The sequence below is a fragment of the Euleptes europaea genome, chromosome 7 (assembly GCF_029931775.1).
Source record: "Euleptes europaea isolate rEulEur1 chromosome 7, rEulEur1.hap1, whole genome shotgun sequence".
Lineage (NCBI taxonomy): Eukaryota > Metazoa > Chordata > Lepidosauria > Squamata > Sphaerodactylidae > Euleptes > Euleptes europaea.
The window spans coordinates 54,409,034-54,421,243 of NC_079318.1; the positions used below are offsets into that span (position 1 = coordinate 54,409,034).

At 39.9% G+C, this 12,210-nt stretch overlaps 1 protein-coding gene across 2 annotated transcripts in view; it reads left to right on the forward strand.

Moving 5' to 3' along the window:
- UBR2 (ubiquitin protein ligase E3 component n-recognin 2) overlaps positions 1-12,210 on the forward strand; it is a 60,306-nt gene that overhangs the window by 41,784 nt on the left and 6,312 nt on the right. For both annotated transcript variants that reach the window (XM_056853140.1, XM_056853139.1), the window contains exons 31-41: positions 441-534; positions 2,013-2,174; positions 4,235-4,332; positions 4,501-4,579; positions 5,945-6,093; positions 6,195-6,250; positions 6,932-7,028; positions 8,315-8,382; positions 8,969-9,104; positions 11,116-11,203; positions 11,983-12,113. In XM_056853140.1, coding sequence (XP_056709118.1) covers positions 441-534; positions 2,013-2,174; positions 4,235-4,332; positions 4,501-4,579; positions 5,945-6,093; positions 6,195-6,250; positions 6,932-7,028; positions 8,315-8,382; positions 8,969-9,104; positions 11,116-11,203; positions 11,983-12,113 — 1,158 coding nt within the window. The remainder of the gene's footprint in view (positions 1-440; positions 535-2,012; positions 2,175-4,234; positions 4,333-4,500; positions 4,580-5,944; positions 6,094-6,194; positions 6,251-6,931; positions 7,029-8,314; positions 8,383-8,968; positions 9,105-11,115; positions 11,204-11,982; positions 12,114-12,210) is intronic.

Genomic DNA, 12,210 nt, shown 5'->3' on the forward strand with positions numbered 1-12,210 from the left:
GGTTCACTATCTTTCCTTCTCCTTGCCCCTCAATAACTCCGAGGTTTCTATTTGTTTTATTTGCTAAAATAATAGTTCAAGGGCATATTAAATGAATTAAACTCCTGATACGACGTCTGCTTTAAGAGACTTGCAAAGTTTTGTGTGCTTAGATTGGTGGCTGTCCAGATTTCAAGACAAAAGATATGAAGGCTCTGAAAAAATTCCTGGAAAAATAAGGAAACAGCTATGTTTTTCCTAAGGTTTTTTTCTTCCAGTTTTTCCCTGAGGAAGAATTGAAAACTTTGAGATATGCTGAAGAAAGGGGGCGGGGGACTGTGAAATTTTTCTTTTTCGGAATGAGTGAAATAAAATATATATTTTAAAATATATATTTTAAAAACAATAATTGATTTGTGGCTGCAAAAAGCCTAATATTTTAAACATGTTTTTACATGCAGAAAAATATGAGCCATTATTCATGCATCCAGACATGTCATGTGGAACACACACTGGTAGCTGTGGACATATTATGCACGCCCACTGCTGGCAGAGGTAACTAACTGTCTTTTAAAGAAAAATTAAGATGCTAGGCAACTAGATTAGGTTATGTCGGTCAGTTGGTGTAATAGGCAAGGATATTCAGCTTCAGGTGGGGCCTGGAGATCTCTTGGAATGACTACTGGTGTCCAGATGATGGAGATCAGTTTCCCCAGAATTGGCAACGCTATGAGTATATATACTAATGTAATTCATGTCAACAGATCCCCTGTCACCAAACTCTAGGGGAGCTACTTTCTCTGGTGCTCCTGCCTTTGGGGACAAGGCTGTATGTCTGGGTGGCTTGTTTGAGCTCCTAATATGTATTTGTAGATCAGGGGATTATGTAGGAAGCAGGTTAACTATAGGCATTGAATCAAGCTGCCTTGGGTGCCCTACATTGGGTGGGAAAGTAGCATAAAAATATTTTAAACACAAATAAAATATTATTTTGTAAGAAATGTTCTTGGGGTCAGAGCTTGGATGTAACCAAAGAAACCGGGACAGGGAAAGAGACACTGCAAGGCCTTTCTCATAAGGGAAGGGGAATAAGATTTGCGTTAATACCTTCAGGACAATACTGTACTGGCCATGTTTATATTGAGGTAGTGGGCTATAAAGTTGCTGCACGTTTCTTTATATTTCATGTTATCTAGCATGCTTTCCCTTTGTCTGCAAAGTATTAAAGAAATAGAATTAATGAGAAATTTAATTTTGTAAGCAATGTTAAACTTTTTTCAGTATAGTGGTGTTAACTTTAATCTTGAAGCACACCCTTTAAAAAAATTATTTTGATTTTCCCTAAGTGCATTTGTAAGATCAGTATGTGTTCTTGGGAAAACTGAAGCCTTTGCCAAAATTAAAAAGCACATGAAAGAGCTTGATTATAACACCACTACTTTTTGTGCTTGTCACATTCATCTCAGTTTTTCAGAATACCTCCACCACGCGGTTTGCCCGCTTACACTTATTATTTGACAACTTGTTTTTCTAGAGCCTTCTGTTTAGCTAGACTGAATGCAAACCCCTCTGTTGTCATGCAGGGCAGAATTTTGAATATACCATACCCAGACAGGACCTGTCCTTGCTCTTCTGGCTCTATTGATTCATTAGCTCATGCCCTTTTAGAATGCCGCTTTTATGAGGAACTTAGATCTCGTTATATCCCTCCCCTTTTAACATATAAATCTAATGCCTGTGTTTGACATAATGGCTTTTTTTAAGTGACAGGGATCCCAAGGCTACATTGTCAGTGGCAAGTTTATCTCGGTCCTTATATCCCTCAAACATTAGATCTAAAATTACACTGCTCGAGATCAATGGATCAAGGAGCTTCTAAGGGATAAAGAAAAGATCAGTATGTGTATGTGGCAGTTGGGTGGGCAACAGGTGCACAATATCCTGGTGAATATAAAAAGCAGCATTCAGTGGACTTTTGATGGCCTTGTTTTGCACTACTGTATTTGGTTAGCATTTTCTCTGTCTTTCTAAAGGTACTTCGATGCTGTGCAAGCAAAAGAACAAAGGAGACAGCAGAGATTGAGAGTGCACACAAGTTACAACGTAGAGAACGGTGAATTCCTTTGTCCCCTTTGTGAATGTTTGAGCAACACTGTCATTCCTCTGCTTCCTCCCCCAAGGAGATTATTTAACAGGTCAGTTGCACTTTGTAAGTACTATATCTCTGCTCATTTAATTTAAAAACATCTAGGATATCTTAATGGCACCTTTTGATTTGACTCATCTGTGGAACTGAATAAGTAACAAGTCTTTGCCTTACGATAAAGAGTTGAAGATAGGGTGCTTGTGTCTTTTTTGGTCTAACTTATATCTCAGAAACTTGAAATATATAATAGACTGCATAGAGAAGTTTGCAGTTTTAAGTAGAGGTTTTTGGGTTTTTTAATGGTCTGTACATTAAAGAGTAGTCACACCTGGTTTCCTGGACATTTTAAAACACACTGCACTAACATAACTATTCCCATTGCACAGATCTCTAGAAATAGAAGTAGAGGGAGAGGAAATGTGAAATCTTGTGGGAAAATAATGTGCTTTCAATTTATTTATTTATTTTTTATTTTATTTTTTCTCAATTTATACCCTCTCCTCCCCTGGCAAAGCTGGGCTCAGGGTGGCTTCCAACAAGACAACCATAATAAATTGCAACAGATCAGAATCTATCGCATTCTACGTTTATTCTAATAAAATCAATCCCAATTTAAAACTCGTCTCTATAATGACATGGCGCCCCAAATGTTGTGGCTGGATCAAATTTCGAGGGGATGAGAGTGGGAGACCCAATGAATGAAGGGAGACACTGTATTTCTCAGCTGGGTCCAAAAAGGAAAAGAAGAAGGGAGGAGAAGAAGAAAGGGATAAGAGAGAAGAAACAGGTTGGAGGGGGGAGGAAGAAGAGGGAAAGGGAAACCAGGGGGGAGAGAAGAGGAAAAAGGGAGGGAGGCCAGCTTGTATAGAAACCGTCACTGTCCTCAACCATAGGCCTGGCGCAACATCTCAGTCTTACAGGCCCTGCGTTACTGAGCCAGATGCCACAGGGTCCAGGTTCACAGGACAGAGAGTTCCACCAGGCCTCCGTAATCAATCTTGAGTTCTATTTTTGAGGTTGTCAGAAGTCAGTAGGACACCACTAGCAGTTGTAAAATACAATTGAGGAACTAGTCGTTTTTGGTGATGGTCTGTGTTTTTAGCTGGTGTTGGATTTGCCCTGGTAAAAGACTAGTGAGGCAAAGTCGCACGTGGCAAAACCTTGACGATGACAGGTAAACATTGGTGATCTGCTTAACAGGTCAGAGAGCTGCATTAAGAGATTTGCTGTGCCACACACAAAACTATGTCATGGGGATTAGGGGTTTTCTTCTGTTGGATGCAGGTTTATGTATTTAGCTAGAGAAAATGGCAATTATGTTAGAAATTTAAAGTAATCCCTAAGGGAAAGACATCTTTACTCAATTCAATCATTATAGATGATAATGTAACTTACTGTTGATGTCTCTGAGGCTCAGCAAGAAGATGTTTAAAAACTGTAACTCTTTGATATTGTACTTTTGTAGTAGACATTTTTGAGAATTCCATCTTTGTCTCACTGTAGCAGTAGCATACAGAAAAATCTCACAAGCAGAACTCTCCACAAAAAGCAGAACCAGAATAAATTGAACAAAATAGCTGCATGTGCATAATTATGCAAAACTGCAGTTATTGTAAATCTGCTTAATTTGCCTAAGATGTAGAGGTTACAATATTTGGTTTTTAATTTCTTCGCATAGGAATGATTAATTAAGAGGGGCTATGGCAGGGGTCCCCAACATGGTGTCCATGGATGCCATGGCACCCGTTGACATCATTCCTGGTGCTCACCAACTGTTTTAGAAAGTGGGTGTGGCTAGGTGGGACTTCTGCCCAGCAAAGCTTTTGATTAGCCACTGGAGATTTGAGTGGCTATGCAGATTTTTTTAAATGTTGCTTTGGCAGCAGCTGCCACCATAGCACAAGGATCTTCACTGTGTGACTCAAGGTAAGCTGTGGCTGGCTATATCTCCTACGGCAGCCATTTTGTGACCGCGTCCACAATGCTGTGTCAGAATTCCAAAGGTGCCCACAGGCTGGAAACGGTTGGGGACCCCTGGGCAATGGGAATGCAGTGACTATTTTAGTGTTGTGTAAACAGATAATTTGAGAACTTTTTCCCCCCTGACAGGTTAGATTTTTCAAATCAACAAAATCTAGCTTGGTGGCTAAGAGTAGTATCCCAGCAAGTCAAAGCAATGTGTATGCTTCAAGATCAGGAAAGTGCCAGTAAGTAATCTCACAGTCATAAACATATATGAAAAGAGTTTTTTCCCTTTGCTGTTCAGATAGTATGTCTTGTTTCTTTTTGGGAATTTGAACTGCAACTTTTCCTGTGTATAGTACAGCATCATTAACATCCAGATAAAATAATATGGTGTTTGACTTGCTTTTAAGGTAAACCTTCTTGCAGTAACTCAGAAAAAATGGATGAACTGCAGCTGCCTGAAGGGTTCAGACCAGAGTTCCAACCAAAGTATGTATTCATTTTATTTGTTAACAAGAAGTTAAAACAAGGAATGTATAGATAAATTTTAGGGCATTGATTATTAAAGAAGAAGAAGAGCTGGTTTTTATATGTCGACTTTCTCTACCACTTAAGGAAGAGTCAGGCCGGCTTACAATCACCTTCCCTTACCCTCCCCACAACAGACACCCTGTGAGGTAGGTGGGACTGAAAGAGCTCTAAGAGAGCTGTGACTAGCCCAGGGTCACCCAGCTGGCTTCATATACAGGAGCGGGAAACAAATCTAGTTCACCAGATTAGCCTCCGCTGCTCTTGTGGAGGAGTGGGGAATCAAACCCGATTCTCCAGGTCAGAGTCCCCCGCTCCAAACCACCGTTCTTAACCACTACACCTGAGCGCACATCCCTAGCTGGGACTTCTGACCTTTCTCATCATCTTTCTCATTTTGTAACTACAAAATCTGTTCCAGTACTTTACACGGAGAATCACACTTGAAATGTTTTTTGAAAGCGAATGGCATCATCTTTGTTGGAAGTGGAATGGTTTTTACAGCCGTTAGAACAGAGGCTTGGATACTTCATAGATATGAAGACCAGTTTCAATCTCAGTTGCCGTTAGAGATTATTTTGAATGTTTTTGATCAGTTTCTTCAATTTGAAAATTATTTCAATTTTGCTTCTCCCTTGTGTGAACTGAATGCATGATTATTTTCATGGTATTTTTTATTTCCTCACACTATTTTTTTTCCCTTTGAAGTGCACACATTTTTTACATTTGTGCATTATTAAATAAGCATTACTCATTTAAATGATGTACACTGTAATATAAAGATCACATGAATTATATGCACACATGGTGCAACATGGATACGCAATGCAAACACATCTACAAAACTAACAGAAAATAATGGAGCCTAAGTACTGACAAATATGTAAATAAGCATAAAGAAGGGAGCATTGGCTCATTCCCTAGTTTCCTCTGTATGAGTCTCAAACAGCTTCAAGAAACACTTGAACGATTTTTGATGGGATTCACATCAAGCCTCTCTCGGCCTTAACTCCTTCCTTCTTTCCCCATAAGAATTCCCAAAATGATTTCGTCTTCATGCATCTGGAAAAGCAAGCTCTAACACATGGAAAGCTCATGTTAAAATAAATGTTGTTAGTCCTTAGGTGCCATGGATTTCTGCTTTATTTTGTTACAGCAGACTAACATGGCTACCTCTGCATACCTCAACTCAGTCTGGGATACAATGTGATACTAGTGTACTTGGGTTCTTAGACCTAGAAATGCATGGAGATTCTAGGCAATGTTCAACTGTTTACAGAATCTAGTTTTAAAACTTGTAAATAATCTGTTTTTCACTCACCCAAGGAACCCGTATTCTGAAAGCATTAAAGAAATGCTGAAAACATTTGGCACTGCAACATATGAAGTGGGGCTAAATGTCCACCCCAATGAAGAAGATCCTCGTGTACCCATAATGTGCTGGGGCAGTTGTGCATATACAATACAAACAATGGGTAACTAATTTACTCTTTGTTAATGTGCTAAAAATTGTAGAAGGCATGTTTCTGCTGAGTTACTCTCAATTTATAACCATAATTAATTTTGCCTTCCACAGAACGAATGCTAGGGGATGAAGATAAACCATTATTTGGTCAGTTACCTTGTCGACAGGTATGATCTGTAACTACTATCTTATTCTGAAGCTTTAGTGATAGGCACATTTGATAAAGCTATAGCTAAACCTTATTTTGAGCCCATCTCAGATGATAACTAGCTATTGTAAGAGGATAATTATATGAAAAGCAAGCAGTGAATATGATGGCCGTTTCCTGTATCAAAATGTCACATGGGAGGCTAATAAATGTGCTAATATTTATCCTGAAATTTCTGAATGGCCAAAAATTTCCCACAGAATCTAGTTTAAATTAAACAGCACAAAAGCATGTACGGGTTGAGTATCCCTTATCCAGACTGCTTGGGACAAGAAGTGGTCCATATTTCAGATCTTTCCATATTTTGGAATATTTGCATATGCATAATGAGATATCTTGGGGATGGGGCCCAAGCCTAAACACAAAATTCATTTGTTTTATATATGTTTTATATACACTTTATACACGTAGCCTGAATGTAATTTTAAACAATATTTTTAATAATTTTGTGTACATTGAACCATCAATGGCACTGCTGAGTGCCCCTGAGTAATGCCTGCATGCCAGCTCAAAACGTCTGGTTTTCGGGTCAGTCCGGATATCGGATGTCCGGATAAGCAATACTCAACCTGTAGCCGTATTTGTGATTTTTCTTCCATTGGACCTTTTTTGTATGTTGCACTAATCATATCCTGTTTAGGATGACTGCCTTACTTCGTTGACCAGATTTGCAGCAGCGCACTGGACAGCTTCTTCACTTTCGGCAGTACAGGGTCACTTTTGTATGCTTTTCTCATGTAAGTTCAAGACTACGGTGACTGTTCTGTATTACAGCATTAGGAGAGGCTGTTTAAACACTTGTGCACTCTTAAGTCTTTGAATCCCCACACTAGATGTGGAAACTGTGTGTAAGGGCCTTGACCCATCACTTGCTGTGGGTTTCTGGCAGCACTACACATGTGAGTTTTGGTTTTGTTTCCAAATCCTTGTCTTGAAACGTTGACTGCAACATGTACTCGAAATCAGGTTTCTCAAATGAGCATGTGGTATCTGCATAAGACTGCCACTACATTTGCTCTGTAAAATTAAACCGAATAAATTCTTGCTGTGGAGCAGCTGTCTGTAATCTGTCTTGTCATTGAGGAGGATCATGTGGAAAAGGCTTCCCTTCAACTTGTATCTTCCCCAGGGTGCTGGGGAAATATGTGCTTGGCTGCTTGGGTTCAGAACTGGCTCCAGTTAGGAAACAAGTCTCTTCTGAATGAAAAGCAATCAGTTTCTGACTAAGCTGTGATCACGTTTACCCTTTAAAAGTGCTCATCTGTGTAATTGGTGCCCTCATTTAATATTTATCCATGAACAAAGAGGTGTTGTAACATGCTGTATGTTGAGCTGCCTATTAAAATGGTCCAGAAACTTCAGCTGGTCCCAAATGTAGTGGCCAGGCTATTGTCAGGGATTGTATAACCCGTGTGCTGAAAGATGTACACTGGTTATCCATTTGTTTCCAGGCACAATTCAAAATGCTGGTTCTTACCTTTAAGGCTTGGGGCTAGGGTACCTGAAGGACTGTCTCCTCCCGTACTATCCAGCTCATCAGCTAAGACCTACCTCTCAAGCCGTACTCTCTGCACCCCTGCCTTCAGAGGTGAGGCGGGTGGCAACTAGAGACAGGGTATTTTCTGTGGTGGCTCCTCACCTTCGGAACACCCTCCCCCTTTAGGCTCACCTGGTGCCTTAGGTAGACAGGCCAAAACACATCTTTTTACCCAAGCTTTAAATTAGAGGTTTCATCTTAACAGTTTTTAATGGTCTGCCTCTCTTTTACGGATAGTTCTTCTGCTGTCCAATAGCTTGTTTTAATGGCTTGTTTTTAGTATTGTGGTGATTTTAATTGTAAGCTACCTCAAGCAGGACTCTGAAGAGGCAGCATAAATTTAAATAAATCCAGTAATGCTCTTCTGCAGCTCAGGTATCTTCAGGAATAGGACTGATAACCCAACTAGCTGCTAACTTTCAGAAATTAATGGAAGGTATACAATGTTCTTTCATTAATATCTATTTTTTTGTTTTAAATACCCAGCACTGGTGCCTAATGAAAAAAATGGAAATCTTCCATGCATTCTTGATATCGACATGTTTCATTTATTGGTGAGTATCTCGATTCTAGCCCTGACCTGGATGGCCCAGGCTAGCCTGATCTCGTCAGATCTCAGAAGCTAAGCAGGGTCAGCCCTAGTTAGTGTTTGGATGGGAGACCACCAAGGAATACCAGGTTTGCTGTGCAGAGGAAGGCACTGGCAAACCACCTCTGTTAGTCTCTTGCCATGAAAACCCCAACAGGAGTCGCCATAAGTCGGCTGCGACTTGACGGCACTTTACACACACACACATCTCGATTCTAACAGTGCTCAAGTGGCATATGTCATCCTGTGAGGAAAGTGTGAAATGCTTGAAGTATTTTCAGAAAGTGATTGTTAAATGTAGCAACCCCCTCTCCCCATCGCCACACGTGCAACCTTGCTGCTAATTGTTTAGTTACCGGTGATGAAACTTAGTGTGACATTTTCCCTTTAGAAGAAATGGCTTACTGGTTACATTACATTCAAAGCCCTTTCCATTTATTGCTTTGTATAAGATTGAGGTGGGGGGTTGTTCACAGCATTTGGACAAGCAGGTACAAATGCGTGTGATGAGAAAATGATTGTTCCTTTTATACATTTCCTCCTATCTACAGGTATGTCTGGTGCTCTCCTTCCCTGCTGTACACTGTCAGGACTTTTCAGGTGTTAGTCTTCGTACTGGAGATATTCATATCTTCCAGCTTGTCACTATGGCACATATTGTACAAATCATACTTACCTCATCCACAGGTAATATGTACTGTCAGACTGATACTGTTTTGCTAGTCCTGGGAAACCACAGGAAGGAGGCAAAATTACGAGGGGTATACTAAAAATGATACTAATTTGAAAGCTTATGGGTTTATTACAAGAAAAAGATTTTAATATGGGTGGCAAAAAGTGATATTGGTTGTAGCAGTCTATGGAAGTGCTATATGAATGCTAAAATGCTGTGTCCTTTTTTTAGGCCAGTTGTATTAAGGTACAAAACACACACAAATATTGGGAGATAAATTTTGAACACTAAAAATGATTTTTAATATCTAAGTGAGGCTAAATATAACTTATAAAGTAATATTTACTATTGTGTTTTACTTGGGCTGCCCCTGAAAACTGGAAATTTCAGTTTGTCAAAATGCTATGACTGGGTTCTTGTCAGGGGCTGGAGAAAGGGATTATATCACCGCTGTGGTAAAAGATTTACGTTGGCTGCCCATTTGTTCTTGGGCCCATTTAAGAATAATACCTCATGCCTTTAAGGCCCTAAACCACTTGGTAAAGATAAGAACCTATGCTGCAAAAAGTGAATAGGCTATAATTCAAGGAGCAGCACGAGGGCTCAGTAAAGTTCAATTTGTCCTTCAATACAACATTTATTAAATTTCATAAACATATGTTAATACTAATTCTAAACTAATCTCTAAACACTATTTATACAATTCTTTAAGGTGTGAATTCACCGCATACAGTTCAAAGTGCAAGTTCACATACAGGAAGCACCAATCCTGTTAAACAACGTAGGCAAAAATACAATATTAATCCAAGAGTACGCGCCCTCTAGATTTTGGCAGCGTTTCGTAAAAGTTTTCTTCAGCTCATAAATTAATATCATTGTTTGATATTTCGCTGCGTGGGTAAATGGAAATTTCTTGTAGTCCACAGACTTCTTTAGGTAAAGATATTCTTGCGGTGGTATTTGCCTTACATATATGGCCCATTGCCAAGTAACCACTTGCTACAAAAATCATCAGAAAGATTTACGTTGGCTGCCCATTTGTTCTTGGGCACAATTAAGAATAATGCCTCATACCTTTAAGGCCCTAAACCACTTGGGGCTGTTTGTTGGCTTGTAGTGTATTGATTTTTAGAGCACTACTGTCTAATTTTAGAGTCCTGTTTTACTACATTGTTGTTTGTATATATAATACTGCTCTGCTTGAATTGTCTTGGATTGTGTAATCTACCTTGAGTCTCAGTGAGAAGGCAGGCTGTACATTAAGTACATGGATAAGTACTTGAAGGACCACTTCCATCCATACTGCCCAGCCTGCCATTAAGATCCTCAGGTCTTGCTCTCTTTGCTTCCACCTGCAAAGGTGAGCCAAGTAGCGACCAGAGATCGACGGCTTTTTCAATGGCAGAACCTTGCCTTTGAAATGCCGTCCTCCTGGAGGCTCACCTGGCTCCCAGGCTTTAATATGCTCGCTCTTTTTGAGGTCCACCTGTAGCCTAAGGGCTGTCTTATTAGTATCCTTGGTTGTTATGGCTTGTTTTAATGTTGATGGTTTTTATGGTGGTTTTTATTTTAGTTTGTGGAGCAGCCTCAAGCCAGGTCTTTGGAGAGCTGACATGTCAATTTTCTAAATAAATGATTCTATATGTATCCAGGGTCCAAAACTGAACTGTAGTTCAGGCAAAGTAAAAGTTGTTTTGGTTGAGCATTCTTTGAAAAATGTATGGATTAAGAGCAATCTTCCTTGGAAAAATATAAACTAATGTGCAGCTCTGCATGCACAGGTGGTATAAGCAGGAGGGAATTTGACATATATGAGCAGCACTTGTGGGAGGGGAGGATTTTGATGGGTACTGGTTTGGGCTTGATTGTGTGTCTAAGATATGTGGCCAAGCTTGCCCCCTTGTAACGAAAGGAATTCCTCCAGTGATGCTGCTATCATCTGTTACATTGTGCAGCATTTTCCAGTTTTGTTTAGTTCATTTAGTTCAGTAGTTTAAAAGTGATGTGTTGGTTTGTTTTTTCCAGAAGAAAATGGCATGGACCAAGAAAACCCTTCTGGTGAAGAAGAAGCTGTGCTTGCTTTGTATAAATGTATTGCCCAGTATGTTGGAAGGTAAAAGGCTAGCTTCTGACGTTTCCATCCCTTGACCCTTTTCACTAGCCTTTCCCAAGAAGAATATAACCAAAGTGGCATGTTGGCCTCAGAAGAGGGGAGCCACTTGGAATAGGCTCCCCTCTGACCCTCTTGGAGCACACAGGCAGGCTCGTAGGGATGTGGCTGAACTTTTGGGTGTTCTAGTCCCAGATAGTTTGTGGCTTTAATGCCCCAAACCAGCCATTTGAATTGCATGTGGGAACTGACTGGAAGTGAGGTGATGTGTGGTATCTGTAGTCAGTTTCGTACAATAATTTGGCTTTCCAGGGTGTCCTCGTTAACACTAACTCAGTCTAGAAGGTACCAAGGCAGTATCACAGTAGCCAGGTCCCCATCTCCTCAGGGATGACACAGTTAGTAAACCAGCCAAAACTAGTAAAGGCACTCTTGGCCACAAAGCTCTCCAGAAAATCAAGCAGGAGAATCCCAGTCTGTAGTAGCCCTTTCTGAATTGCTTCGTGATTGCTATGTAGTATAACTTATCAGCATGTCTGTTGGATCTGTTCACATTTTTAAAAGCCGTAAAATTTGCTGTAGGGGAGAAAGGCAGAGGAGGAACTATTGTTTAGATTTAATAAATCTTTCACAGAAGCAAGTTTCAAAAGAGGAATTTTAGCATATTGCTTGGACACTTTCTTAATGAGTGATGCAAAATAGAAGTGAAATATTTTGGTGTTCTTATGCAGCTTTTTATAATTGATCTTGGATCCATTTTTAAAAGTAATGTGTGTTTTTAGTGCCTTGAAAGAAATTTCCTCTGGATGGCATCTTTGGAGAAGTATAAAAGCTGGGATCATGCCTTTTCTGAGGTGCTCTGCTATGTTCTTCCACTATTTAAATGGAGTTCCAGTACCACCAGAATTACAAGGTATTAATAACTGAACCACACTGTGAATCACTTATCACATCTAACTTCACAGAGGAGCATTTGTTTCTGTTACTTTCTATAATGTATAGTACAACTT